A 15,631-nucleotide genomic window follows, 5' to 3' on the forward strand; every position below is an offset into this window, starting at 1 on the left:
TTGTTTCTAGAGAATTTTTAATTTCATTTATTGTGTTGTTCATCATTGTTTGTTTGCTCTTTAGTTCTTCTAGCTGTTTGTTAAGTGTTTCTTGTATTTTCTCCATTCTGTTTCCAAGATCTTGGATCATGTTTACTATCATTACTCTGAATTCTTTTTCAGGTAGACTTCCTATTTCCTCTTCATTTGTTTCGTCTGGTGGGTTTTTACCTTGCTCCTTCATCAGCTGTGTATTTCTCTGTCTTCCCATTTTTTTTTTTTTAATTTATTTTTGGCTGTGTTGGGTCTTGGTTTCTGTGCGAGGGCTTTCTCCAGTTGCGGCAAGCAGGGGCCACTCTTCATCGCGGTGCGCGGGCCTCTCACTATCGCGACCTCTCTTGTTGCGGAGCACAGGCTCCAGACACGCAGGCTCAGTAGTTGTGGCTCACGGGCCTAGTTGCTCCGCGGCATGTGGGATCTTCCCAGACCAGGGCTCGAACCCGTGTCCCCTGCATTGGCAGGCAGACTCTCAACCACTGCACCACCAGGGAAGCCCTGTCTTCCCATTTTGCTTAACTTACTGTGTTTGGGGTCTCCTTTTCGCAGGCTGCAGGCTCGTAGTTCCCATTGTTTTTTGTGTCTGCCCCCAGTGGGTAAGTTGGTTCAGTGGGTTGTGTAGGCTTCCTGGTGGAGGTGACTGGTGCATGTGTTCTGGTGGATGAGGCTGGATCTTGTCTTTCTGGTGGGCAGGACCGCGTCCAGTCGTGTGTTTTGGGGTTCTGTGACCTTATTATAGTTTTAGGCAGCCTCTCTGCTAATGAGTGGGGTTGTGTTCCTGTCTTGCTAGTTGTTTGGCATGGGGTGTCCAGCACTGGAGCTTGCTGGCCGTTGGGTGGAGCTGGGTCTTAGTCTTGAGATGGAGATCTCTGGGAGAGCTCTCGCCGATTGATATTATGTGTGGCCAGGAGGTCTCTGCTGGTCCAATGTCCTGAACTTGTGTCTCCCACCACAGAGGCTCAGGCCTGACACCTGGCTGGAGCACCAAGACCCTGTCAACTACACGGCCAGGTACGTGGGGAGTTTCTTGCCTTTTAGGAAGTCTGAGGTCTTCTGCCAGCATTCAGTAGTTGTTCTGTAGGAGTTGTTCCACTTGTAGATATATTTTTGATGTATTTGTGGGGAGGAAGGTGATCACCATGTCTTACTCCTCTGCCATCTTGAAGGTCCTTTCCAGCAATCTTTTTATGTGAGGTTAAAAATGCCTTCTTTAGCCTCAATCATGCTCTTCTAGGTTCACTATAAGTCAAATTCTATTTGCTTAAAACCTGGGCCCCTACCATTCCTATAATCTTTCTGATCTCTCACTTGGTCAATGTGCACACACTAGCTCAGAATGCGACTGATCTAGGAGATTATTTTGAAACCTGTTGATTCCTTAATGAAACCTATCCAGTTGGCCCTCTCAGTGGTGGGGCAAGCTACAGATTCAGATGGTACACACCAGTCATCCATAAAGCAGTTAGCAGAGATTTTAGAAATTTTACTTAAAATGCCAGTTTTGTTAAATTTCAAAGAGTCAGGTAGTTTCAGGCCCAAAGGGGCAAAAGGTGTATTTATCTAGTATTTGTATTGCTGTTTGAATACATATATGTATGTATTTAAGAATTAATGACCTTTCCTGTGCTCTAATGCCCCCATTATCTGGGGATGTGCCATGATTTGCAGATGTATCGGCTGGGGAGGCAGGGATAGGCAGAGATGGTGTCTCACCTATGAGTCCTCTGGGCCTAGTCTTCAACTCTGCTCCTCAGCTTCAGTTCCAGATATAGGAGACGTGAATCCCTGGACTAATCCTCAGACTTACTATGGTCTCTAAAATTGTCTATGAGCAGAGGTGCTCTGCTCCCCAAGGAGTCATTAAAACCATCTACTCTGAGCCAACTAATCCAAACCCAAGTCTAGTTTCAGGAAAACAACTTTCACATTAAAGGCATGTAATTGGGGACTTCCCTGGCAGTCCAGTGCTCAGGACTCTGTGCTTTCACTGCCAAGGGCCTGGGTTTGATCCCTGGTCAGGGAACTAAGATCCCGCAAGCTGTGCAATGCTCACCCCCCACCCCGGCAAAAAAAGCCAAAACAAAACAAAAACAAAAACAAAAAAACAAAAACGGCAAGTAATTGTTCTAATGAGCTTGAAAATATATTTGCTTATGATTGCAATAAGATAAGTCAGCCTTGGTTCAGATCAGAGCCAGCATGTTAGTAGGACTAAATAATAATGATAATAAAAAATAAGAGTAGCAGGTAGTAGTAGCAGTAGTAAATTAATTCTGGTTTTGTGATTAAGGGTGAAAATTCTGGAGACACACCACTCAGGATTGGAATCCAAGCTCATCCACTTACTAATCATGTGACCGTAGGCAAGTTACTTAACCTTCCTGTGGTTCTGTTTCCTTAGTTGTCAAGTGGGGATAGTAGCAATGCTTTTCAGTGGGTTGTTGAAAGGATAAAACTAATTAAAACATTAAAATTTCTTTCTTGTGTTACTGTTACTGTTTTCATGATGTTAATGGTATCTGATATTTACTGAGTACTTGCCACATGCTAGACACTATTCTAAGCCTTTTACACATATTGTCTCATTTAATCTCCAACAGTTCTATCTTCTTCAGTGCATAGATGAGGAACATGAGTACTTCAAGTTAAGTAACTTGGCCAAGATCACAAAGCGAGTAAATGGAGGAGGTGGGGTTTGAAACAAGCAAACAAGCCCAGAGTTTAAATCTTTCTCCTTAACGCTATTCTGCCTTCTGTCAATTATAAGGTGCTGTTAAAATGATGTCGTCTGCATTATATTCATTTATATTGTCATATTTAATCATATAAATACCTGATTCCGTATGTAATGGTGTTATTTCAATGAATGCCATCTAAATAACAAATCTTATCCACATTGATTTTATTCTAGTGAGCAATGTTGTTGCTATTCTCATGCATTTCTAACTTATAAAAAACATTGTTAATAGTGTATGCATATGAACCAGTGAGAGTCTTCAATTGCAAGCAACATAAATAGACTCCGGATATTTTCAGCAGACCAAGAGCCACCAGGAAGACTGTAGAGTCAGGTTGAAAGCTATGCCCCAAACCCCTGCAAGGAACTGGGCAAGTGAGGACCCCACTGAAGTGGCTGCTCAACACTAGGAGCTGCAGCATGTATTATAAGTGCAACCACTGCAGCACGCTGGGCACTAAGGACACTAACTTCAGCCCTGCTGCCCCAGAAACTGGATCTTGCTGCCTCAGCAATACTTCCAGGGTCTTATGCTGCAACTTTGATGGATGTATTTATCTCTTATTTCCCTGAAGAAAGAAATGTTCCTTTGATTTACCATATTGGCTGGGAGGAGTAGATTTCAGGAGCCTCCACTTGGACCTTCCAGTGAAATAGCCTTTTTCCATGGATCAGAAAACTAAATGGGGTGAGGGGGAGATTCTGGCAGTTGTTGCCCAGATGTATTTCATTTATAAATCAGGGTGCTATTGGGCCCACAATGAGGTGAAATTAGGTCAACATTCCACTTTTAGCATGAATCCTTTAAGCACCCTCTCTGATTGATGGACTGCAGTGCAGTCCGTGATGGACTGAAATATTAGTGTAGTTCAGAGCCTCTATGTAATAACCCCTGAAAGGTCTGGGTATTTCCCTTTTCTCATGAAAAATTACCTTTAAATGGCCTTAAATCTACTTTGGAGTAGATGAGGAATGAGAGTCACAGAATAGATAATGTGATATTATTGCAAATTTTTTCCTTAAGGGTACTCAGCCTCTTCCTAATTCAAGGGACTCTGGGTCTCTGAATTGATTCTACTCTGGGAATTACATGAGTAACTCTCACTACATTTCACGGTATTTCAAATCAGGCCCCTGTTCTCTGACCCTAGAGTGTTTGGGGTCATACATATCAAGTATAGAAGCTTACTGGGCTGTCTATCCATGGTTTTAAGAATGCCATGCTTAATTAGCTACCCCTAAAGATCCCAGATGTTTTGGATACCATATTATAAATGATTGCCCTATCAAACTTGGCATGGTGCTATGAACACATACATATATATGGTTGCTGCCACTTCAGGGTTTTGGTATTATTATTGAAATTTGATCTCATTTCAGATTTGGTATCTCCCACCCACATCTCTGGGCTACAGACAATAGCTGTTTCAGTTCTTCTTAAAAATAATTATGCTCCTTCACCAATGAATTTCTCAGTGCCATGGAGTAGAAGATGCTTCTGAGCTCTCCTTGGAAGGTGCATACATCGGCAATGGACTGCACATGATAAACTCGTGTCACCATTCCACATCTGTCCAAACATTCGATTACTTCTGAATATACCAAGGAATTTTGTCAGGCTTCTAAATTCACTTTACACAGGGAATCCTTCATTTTAGGTTTTAGTTAACCAACTAAACAAGCAATTAGAACCATGTCCATATGTTCTAGCTAACGTATGATATCTAGAATGTCTGGTGGTTGCAACTATGGTTGACCCTTGAAAAACCCAGGTTTGAGTTGTGGGAGTTCACTTATATGCAGATTTTTTTCAGTTGTAAATACTACAATACCAAATGATTTATGGTGGGTTGAATCCGCAGATATGGAACTGCAGAATCAAGGAATCCAACCGCATATAGGGAGTGCCAACTATAACTTAAAAGTGGATTTTCTACTGTATGGAGGATCAGCGCCCCCAAGCCCCATCTTGTTTAAGGGTCAACTATACATCATAAATTCAAATGATCTAATAGTATATTCTTCTCTCCTTAGTTTAGTACCTTCATACCATTCCTATACACAGGTATGAAATAAATTGGGAAAATACTAAAATTCTTTGATATACAAATCTTATATTCTCAGCTTTGACTTAATGTCTCCTGGAGTATGCTGGGAGCTTAAAAAAAAACCTAAGGGTAAGGCATGAGGAGTATTGATTTATCTTTTAAAGTAATTTTCTCAGGTGAAGTCATTAAAGGGTCCTCAAACAAGGTAGGAACAGCTTTATCATACAGGCAAAGAGCAGCTTCTTTATCTGGCGCACTCTCCAGGAGAGTTTGAGGTTCAGGGTAATTTGAGTCATCCAAATTTTCCAGTATATCCTCATTTCCATTATTTTCTGATCAATGTTTAAATTCCACATGATAGACCTATGGAGCCTCTGAACTCAAGTGATACAATATATCAACTGACAGAATCAATGTTTGCCCTAGGAATTATGGCTTAGTCATTGATAGTCCTTGGTTTCACTCCATTACTTAGGCAAAGAATTTACAAATATGAATCTGTAATTCTCTTTGAGGTTTCTAGAATGATTAGAAGAGATAATCCAACACCACAGTAAATGAATTCCTAAAGCTCTTCATTCTGATCTAGGGCATTATGTCATCAAAAGACTTGCCTTCGGTGGGCACTTTATTTTAGGGGATCACAGGTGATATTTAGTTAACGATTTTAAACCATGTGCCATGAGAATCCCAAGTCTCTTCTTTTCATATTAGTTTGATATTTACTGCCCTTAGTCACAATCAACCCATACACACACACACATACACACACGTGCGCGTGCACACACAAGCACTTATTTTTCCCAGAAGGATTTCTATTTTGGATTGAAATTACGCCTGCTACACTGTATCTTTGTTTCTTCTTGCGTGCCCCAATACAATTAGAATTAGTTTAGAAATCCATCAAAAGTTTTCATTAAAAATTCTAATGTACACACAAAAATAAGTTTGTAGATATTCTTAAGATGACACATATTTATATGAGCACGTATACCTATAATTTTCTCTGTCCTGATGGATTTTCAGTGAAATTTTCACAAACGAGTAATGTACTCAAGGACCTACATCCCCAAAGACCCTGAATCTCATAAATACAGCCTTGCTTTACAATGACAATTCTTTGACATTTGTCCTTATCGTTGACGTATAAACATCTACAGGGAATAATTTTCCTTTTCTATTGATACAAGAATGTTTGTTTTTCATTTTTGTATTAGAACTTAAGGTTTGGGTATTTCAAAGAAATAATCATTTGTTGAGCATCCACTTATTTCTATGAACAGTACTTTATAATATCATGTATGTCATCTTATTCAACACATGAATCCTGTGAGGTATTTTTTAAAAAAACAAATAAATAATGAAGCGTTGAAGAATTTATATAAATCATCTAAGATTCCATAGATAATCAGTAGCAAAGCTAGAATCTGATTCCAGGTCTATATGGCTGCAAAAGCTCATGGCATTGCCCTTTGCTTCCATGCCATTATTGGCACTCAGAACAGGCTCTGAATTTCCCCGTCATCCTTCCTCCACAATTTTGGGAGTAGCCTTCATTCTCCTTTTTGTTCATTCAGCTGTTAACCACTACATAACAATACATATTCAATATTTTTGTGTATTATCTTCTTTACTCTGTCTTTGAACGTTATCTCCATTCAACTGGAGCTAAGAACGGTTATTTTCAAGTCTCCTTATTTTCTCTTGAATCAAGAAGTCCTGATTCCATCTCTCTTTAACTCCCGAAGCCTTTTTCCTGTGTTCTTTGGCACTCACAATTATCAACAAAATCTCATGTCCTCAGAATCTCTTTAGAACATTCCATTCTCTTCACTGTCCTTTTCAATGGATACTTTGCTACCCCGAGGACATTTTTTTCTCTACAGTCTTCTCAAGTGATGTATGTTTTTTCTCTTACTCTTCATAGCCCTGGGCCTGGTAGTGGATAGTATTCCTTCTCCCCCATTGCCACTTGTAGGCATTTTCTCTCTCCTACCTGCAAACACTTATAGTTGAGTTTACATCATCAGACTCCACTAACCAATCCTCCTTATCTTCCTCCACCTTTTGCAATCACCTACTACTGGCATTATGTCTCCTCATCCTTGGAAGTTTTTGGCTTTGGCTTACTCTTTCTCTCTTAACGGTATTCCTGTCACAATTCCTGATGGATGAGAATTGGGTTTTAATAGCTCCACGCAGAAGATCCTTTGAACATCACAGCCTCTTAGTTTCTTGATCTCTCCTCCAAACACCTTCTTTTCCCCCCTACCATATCCAGTCACTCTCATCATCAGAGTTTAGACTTTTAAATATTGTCATTTGCCAACAACTGTAGCTTTTAATCTCATTTTAAGCATCCCAAATTGTAACCATCACCACCTCCTATCGTTCTAGCTCATTCTCCCTAGTAGAATAATTAAAGCAAATCTTCAGTTCCCTGGGGGCCTGGCACCTTTTTGCAGGCTTTACTAATTTCATGTACTCACTTCACCTTTGCTCAGCTTAAATGTAATGGTTATTTCACTCTCTACCTTGCACCTACCTTCAAATGCCATACCTATCCCCTTTGTTGCTCTGCAAAAAGAAAATCCTAGTTAAATTTGATTCCTTATCTACTAAGGACCCATAATGGTTCAGTTGAAAACAGGGGCACATCAATTTTCTGGGTCAGGGCACTGAAGGAGGCCCTTTATCATCTGCCTCACAGAGCTGTCATTACCGTGTAGCCATTTATATATATGAATTACTAGATAGCAAAATCATCCTTTTAAGAGTAAAGATATTACTTATATATTAACGGAATTGAAAAACTTTTGAACATATAAATGAACCAAATATATGTTCCGATATTCTATATTCTTTTTACAAATTACAGAAAACATTTGTGTTATATAAATATGGTAATGAATTGGCTCCAGGAGTGAGCTTTGATCTCAGCTCAGTTGTCAGAAAGCCATTTAACCTAAAATTAGTTACCTAACTTCTTTAGATCTCAGTTTATAACTTTGTAAAATGAGAGAGAGGGAATGGATGGAGTGGCTTTTTGAAGCCTGGCATTCTGTGACTATATGAGAAAGCTCTCATGATTTTCTTGCTTTTTCATGATTTTTCTCAAACAAGTTGATATGGGAAAGAGCTTTCCAGAAGCTGACCTAAAGGTGTGATTTTTCTCAGAAGACAGGGGCTATTCACACGGGCTGGGTACCTGTGGGAAGTAGGAGGCTGGAACCTTTTGCTAACAGCCCAGCTCCAGTTTATGCAAAGTCTCAGGCACCTCTGGAATCTTTCAGGAGTAACCTGATCAATGTGTTTGGTTTCCTTTCCCGGATTGGCTCACTATTATGAATCAGATAACTTGATCCTAAGATGATGCCATCTCTTTTTCCAAACTGCAGTCTCTCCAGGTTAACTTGTTCATGATTTGAGCACCTTTTTCTACACTCTGCCTCTGTTCAAACTTCCTGGATATTGGTTCATCTTTCCTCTAACTGTGATACCTGTTTAAATTCAGGATTCATATGACTGCTCAGCCTCTTTCATACAAGAAATGATACCTCAGATATCATTTTAAACAGTTGTTCTTTTCCATGGGAGCTGGCCCATTCTGACATTTCTTCTCCCTTTCATCATGTCTTTGGCTTAGAAGATACAGTTACTGGGTCCCTCATACCATCTAGTGGCTGTCTCTAGGATGTGCTCATGTGAGTCTATTCCTCACGGACCACCTAAACTAATTATATAAGGCAAATGTGACTTGAATGTGTTAAGTTGAAAAAAAAAAAGATTTTTCTGAGTATTCCTGGCCTTCTATCAATGCACATTTATATTTTCAAGTCTTATGCAAGGTATTCTGTGTGAAAATATTTTCCCCAAATATTTACATGTGAGTGTGTATGTTAGGATTTTGTTATTATATAGCTATTGTAAAAATAAGTATGCAGATTATAGTATTTTCTTCTATTCTGATATCCACTTGTTTTTCTTTCAGTGGGTATCATTCTCAGTGTAGATGGGGACTGGAAACTACACAGCTGTAACAGAGTTCATTATTTTGGGGTTAGCAGAGGATACTACAGTTTGTGCCATTTTATTTATTGTGTTTCTAGGGATCCACGTGGTCACCTTAATGGGCCATGTCAGCATAATCACGTTAATCAGAAGCAGCCCTCAGCTTCATACCCCAAAGTACCTTTTCCTCTGCCATTTGGCCTTTGTAGACATTGGGTACTCCTCATCAGTCATACCTGTCATGCTCGTGGGCTTCCTCAAGGAAGGAACCTTTATCCGTGTTTCTGGTTGTGCCGCTCAGCTCTGTTCTGCGGTCACATTTGGGACGGCTGAGTGCTTCTTGCTGGCTGCCATGGCCTATGACTGCTATGTGGCCATCTGCTTGCCCCTGCTCTACTCCACCCACATGTCCCCCAGAGTCTGCATTCTCTTAGTGGGGGCTTCCTATTAAGGTGGGTGTGTGAATGCTTGGACATTTACTGGCTGTTTGTTAAGCCTGTCCCTCTGTGGACCAAATAAAGTCAATCACTTTTTCTGTGATTATTCGCCACTTCTGAAGCTTTCTTGTTCTCATGATTTTACTTCTGAAATAATTCCAGCCATTCTTCTGGCTCCATCATTGTAGTTACTGTGTTTATCATCGCTTTCTCTTACATCATCCTTTTCTCAATCCTGAAAATGTGCTCTACTGAGGGGTGGCATAAAGCCTTCTCCACTTGCACCTCCCACCTCACAGCAGTCACTCTGTTTTATGGGACCATTACCTTCATATATGTGATGCCCAAGTCCAGCTACTCAACTGAACAAAACAAAGTGATGTCTGTGATCCCCTGTTGAACCCCCTCATCTACAGTCTCAGGAACAAGGAGGTTAAAGAGGCCATGAGAAAATGAATGGCTAGAACACATTGGTAGTCCTACTAAAGTAATCTGATTTTTAATAATAAGCATTGTGTAATGAAGACTTCTCCTGCAGATGAATAAATAATGTACTAAGTAAATTTCAGTGTATATTCATAGTATTCTAGACTCACAAATTTCATTTCTTGTTATTCTCAAGAAAATTTTCAGTGTAAAAAAATAAATATGCATTCACCAAGATAGGAACATTAGCAAAAAAATATTTTATTCTCACTTTACTCACCATTTCTTGCATCTACAAGTACAAATCTTTTCAAATAAGTTCTATGCTCTTTGAATGCAGTCTTCAGAAATAACTGCTGGAAGCACCTGAAACTCCTTGAGTGGGAAATAAAGAGTAGTGTTGCCATCCATGATCTTGTCATCTGACAGAGATGGTGTCCATGATGTACAGATAATCTAAGGATTGAAATCAGTGATGCTGGTAGTTGTAAAGCTTCTGCTGCTTTGTGGTCTGAGGCTGAGCAACAGGATTCCTCCCACAATACCTCTGCAGGTGAGCCTCAGCAAGCCAAATCAGAGGATATCTGAAAGCTCCATTTATCTTAGCTCTTCCCTTTCAGGGATCTATTCTACAAAATACGTTCAAGAGTTTCCAGAAGAAAGACTATTGGGGGCTAATTGGCATGACCTGGCTCCTTTCTAGATCAAAAAAGTAAGGTTCCTTCTTTAAAGGTTATTTCAATCTTATCAAATATGCACTACATACTTCTATAATGTGCGTTAAACCATTTCTTTCCCTCCTGGTCCTATTGCCTCTGATACTGAAATTCTCAGATTTCTTGAACATAATTTCACTGGAACTTCTGTGTTAGCCCTGAAACTCTTTAAACCAGATGGTTTCACTTATAGAATTTAAAATTATTTGTATTCTTATAGACCCCTTTTTGTTTTTTCTCCCAGTTGTTTTATTCTGTGTGGATAATTTTTAATAAAAACAGATAATATTTTTAAGGATCTCGTTTTTCCTTTAATAAATGTAAATACCAGATTAATCTTAATATAATTATATCATGTGATCTTTCTATTTAGTCATCAGCAATGATTCTACTGTCCACAATATTAAGTCCAGAGTGAGGTTAACTTCATGGCAGTGTGAGACATCTCTCCTTTCTGTTCCCCCTTTTAAACAACTAATTAGGCATCCATACATGAACAAAAGTGCCTCAGTGGGAATTGTAGGATCCAGACCATACACTAAGGGATCCAGGAGGAGTCTTGCCCATCTGTGCATCTAGTAATAGGCAGAAAGACCTTAGTATGGGCCTCAAAAGCATCAGGAACCAGTGAACCTGCCCCAATTCCTCTCGGCCCTGGCCAAGGAAAACCTGGAGAGTGCGTACTTGGGCAGAAACCTATGGATCAGAGAGACTTTGTAGAAATTCAACCTTCCAGAGAAGTGATTCCAGCATGCTGTTGGAGCAAAATAATAATAGTAATAGTAAAACATGAGTTTGGATGCAGTGAAGACTGTAACTTTGCCAGTGCCATTGCTTCCCCAAGGAAACACTGCCTGGGGCAGGACTAGCAGGCAGTGTCCTCTCCTGCATAGGAAAAGGATAGCAGTGAGTGAGTGCTTGGATCCCCTGGCATTTCAAGACACTGCTGGAGAAGCCCATTTAAAAAAGTATTACTGAGACAGGACCTTCATGATGCGCAGGGGAGGGAAAAGATCAGAAAAGAAGCAGATAAGAATGTTAAAGGGCATTAAAGGGATGCAATTAAGCTGACTAATTCACCAAGAAGTCCACCCATCAGCCTCTGGGAGCAGGTGTGTCCATACAAGGTCAGGGAAAAATCCCAGATATAATAGGACCAATGAAGACTATACCCGACTTAAAGGCAAATAGTAAAGGTGTGAGGGGGTGTCTGCTACTTCAAATGCAAAACTATCACTGTAAAATTACAAGGAACATGAAGAATCAAGAAAATATGCCATCACCAAAAGATAACAATAATCCTCCAGTAACTGAACTCAACGGCACAAAATGTTGCAATCTGACAAAGAATTCAAAATAGCTGTTTTGGGGAAACTCAACAAGCTACAAGAAAACACAGAAGGACAATATATGAAAAGTTGAGAAATTTAACAAAGAGATAGAAATTATAAAAAAAAGGAATCCAACAGAAATTCTGGAGCTGAAGAATGCAATAAATGAAATGAAAAATGCTATAGAGGGCATCTGTAGTAGAGTAGACCAAATGAGAGATAGAATAAGTGATCTAGATAATAGAACTTTGAAATAACCCATTCAGAAGAGAAGAAAGAAAAAAGCATGAAAAAGAACAAAGAAAGACTATATGATCTTTGGGATGTCATCAAATGTACAAATATTAAAATAATTGGGGTTCCAGAAGGAGCATAGAGGGAGAAGGGGGCAGAATGTTAGCTAAGAACTTCCCAAATCTGAGGAGAGACATGGACATCCAAGTTGACAAAGCTAATAGATCACCCTATTATCTCAATGCAAAAAGACCTTGTCCAAGGCATATTATAATGAAACTGTCAAAAATCAAAGATAAAAAGATAATGCTAAAAACAGTCAGAGAAAAAAGATTGTAACCTACAAAGGAACCTTCATTCCAATAGATTTCTCGGCAGGAACTGTACAGTCCAGGAGAGAATGGAATGATATATTCAAGGTGTTGAAAAAATTGCCAGTCAAGAATACTCTATCCAGGGGGGATTAACCAAGATGGCAGAGTAGAAGGACGTGCTCTCACTCCCTCTTGCGAGAGCACCAGAATCACAACTGGCTGCTGGACAATCATCGACAGGAAGACACTGGACTTCACCAAGGAGGATACCCCACGTCCAAGGACAGAGGAGAAGCCACAGTGAGACGGTAGGAGGGGCGCAATCAGAGTAAAATCAAATCCCATAACTGTTGGGTGGGTGACTCACAGACTGGTGAACACTTATACCACAGAAGTCCACCCACTAGAGTGAAGGTTCTGAGCCCCACGTCAGGCTTCCCAACCTGGGGGTCTGGCAATGGGAGGAGGAATTCATAGAGAATCAGACTTTGAAGCCTTGTGGGAATTGATTGCAGGACTTCGACAGGACTGGGGGAAACAGAGACCCCACTCTTGGAGGGCGCACACGGAATAGTGTGCGCATCGGGACCCAGGGGAAGGAGCAGTGACCCTGGGGGAGACTGAACCAGACCTACCTGCTAGTGTTGGAGGGTCTCCTGCAGAGGCGGGGGCTGGCTCTGTTTCACCGTGGGGACAAGGACACTGGCAGCAGAGGTTCTGGGAAGTACTCCTTGGCGTGAGCCCTCCCAGAGTCTGCCATTAGCCCCACCAAAGAGCCCGGGTAGGCTCTAGTGTTGGGTTGCTTCAGGCAAAACAACCAACAGGGAGGGAACCCAGCCCCATCCATCAACGGTCAAGTGGATTAAAGTTTTACGGAACTCTGACCGCCACAGCAACAGTCAGCTCTACCCACCACCAGAGCCTCCCATCAAGCCTCTTAGATAGCCTCAGTCACCAGAGGGCAGATAGCAGAAGCAAGAAGGACTACAATCCTGCAGCCTGTGGAACAAAAACCACATTTACAGAAAGATAGACAAGATGAAAAGGCAGAGGGCTATATACCAGATGAAGGAACAAGAAAATAACCCAGAAAAACAACTAAATGAAGTGGAGATAGGCAACCTTCCAGAAAAAGAATTCAGAATAATGATAGTGAAGATGATCCAGGACCTTGGAATAAGAATGGAGGCAAAGATTGAGAAGATGCAAGAAATGATTAACAAAGACCTAGAAGAATTAAAGAACAAACAAACAGAGATGACCAATACAATAACTGAAATGAAAACTACACTAGAAGGAATCAATAGCACAATAACTGAGGCAGAAGAATGGATAAGTGACCTGGAAGACAGAGTGGTGGAATTCACTGCTGCAGAACATACTAAAGAAAAAAGAATGAAAAGAAATGAAGACAGCCTAAGAGACCTCTGGGACAACATTAAATGCAACAACATTCGCATTATAGGGGTCCCAGAAGGAGAAGAGAGAGAGAAAGGACCTGAGAAAATATTTGAAGAGATTATAGTCGTAAACTTTCTTAACATGGAAAGGGAAATAGCCACCCAAGTCCAGGAAGTGTAGAGAGTCCCTTACAGGATAAACCCAAGGAGAAACATGCCGAGACACATAGTAATCAAAGTGGCAAAAATTAAAGACAAAGAAAAATTATTGAAAGCAGCAAGGGAAAAATGACAAATAACATACAAGGGAACTCCCCTAAGGTTAACAGCTGATTTCTCAGCAGAAACTCTACAAGCCAGAAGGGAGTGGCATGATATACTTAAAGTGATGAAAGGGAAGAACCTACAACCAAGGTTACTCTACCCGGCAAGGATCTCATTCAGATTTGATGGAGAAATCAAAAGCTTTACAGACAAGCAAAAGCTAAGAGAATTCAGCACCACCAAACCAGCTCTACAACAAATGCTAAAGGAACTTCTCTAAGTGGGAAACACAAGAGAAGAAAAGGACCTACAAAAGCAAACCCAAAACAATTAAGAAAATGGTCATAGGAACATACATATCGATAATTACCTTAGACGTGAATGGATTAAATGCTCCAACCAAAAGACACAGGCTTGCTGAATGGATACAAAAACAAGACCCATATATATGCTGTCTACAAGAGACCCACTTCAGACCTAGGGACACATACAGACTGAAAGTGAGGGGATGGAAAAAGATATTCCATGCAAATGGAAATCAAAAGAAAGCTGGAGTAGCTATACTCATATCAGATAAAATAGACTTTAAAATAAAGAATGTTACAAGAGACAAGGAAGGACACTACATAATGATCAAGGGATCAATCCAAGAAGAAGGTATAACAATTATAAATATATATGCACCCAACATAGGAGCACCTCAATACATAAGGCAACTGCTAACATCTGTAAAAGAGGAAATCGACAGTAACACAATAATAGTGGGGGACTTTAACACCTCACTTACGCCAATGGACAGATCATCCAAAATGAAAATAAATAAGGAAACAGAAGCTTTAAATGACACAATAGACCAGATAAATTTAATTGATATTTATAGGACATTCCATCCAAAAACAGCAGATTACACTTCCTTCTCAAGTGCGCACGGAACATTCTCCAGGATAGATCACATCTTGGGGCACAAATCAAGCCTCAGTAAATTTAAGAAAACTGAAATCATATCAAGCATCTTTTCTGACCACAACGCTATGAGACTAGAAATGAATTATAGGGGAAAAAACGTAAAAAACAGAAACACATGGAGGCTAAAAACTACGTTACTAAATAACCAAGAGATCACTGAAGAAATCAAAGAGGGAATCAAAAAATACCTAGAGACATATGACAATGAAAACATGACAATCCAAAACCTATGGGATACAGCAAAAGCAGTTCTAAGAAGGAAGTATATAGCTATACAAGCCTACCTCAAGAAACAAGAAAAATCTCAAGTAAACAATCTAACCTTACACCTAAAGAAACTAGAGAAAGAAGAACAAACAAAACCCAAAGTTAGCAGAAGGAAAGAAATCATAAAGATCAGAGCAGAAATAAATGAAATAGAAACAAAGAAAACAATAGCAAAGATCAATAAAACTAAAAGCTGGTTCTTTGAGAAGATAAACAAAATTCGTAAGCCATTAGCCAGACTCATCAAGAAAAAGAGGGAGAGGACTCAAATCAATAAAATTAGACATGAAAAAGGAAAAGTTACAACAGACACGCAGAAATACAAATCATCCTAAGAGACTACTACAAGCAACTCTATGCCAATAAAATGGACAACGTGGAAGAAATGGACAAATTCTTAGAAAGGTATAACCTTCCAAGACTGAACCAGGAAGAAACAGAAAA

General features: G+C 40.0%; 1 protein-coding gene across 1 annotated transcript; it reads left to right on the top strand.

Moving 5' to 3' along the window:
* The first annotated feature begins 6,155 nt into the window (after nt 1–6,155).
* LOC309605568 (olfactory receptor 5P3-like) lies at nt 6,156–13,636 on the top strand. The gene is given in 4 exon segments (XM_082341645.1): nt 6,156–9,280; nt 9,284–9,431; nt 9,434–9,658; nt 9,661–13,636. Coding segments are annotated over 4 exon segments (885 nt in total). The 5' UTR covers nt 6,156–8,833; the 3' UTR covers nt 9,726–13,636.
* The last annotated feature ends 1,995 nt before the right edge of the window (nt 13,637–15,631 follow it).

The sequence above is a fragment of the Balaenoptera borealis genome (genome assembly GCF_965194805.1).
Source record: "Balaenoptera borealis genome assembly, chromosome: 11".
Classification (NCBI taxonomy): Eukaryota; Metazoa; Chordata; class Mammalia; order Artiodactyla; family Balaenopteridae; genus Balaenoptera; species Balaenoptera borealis.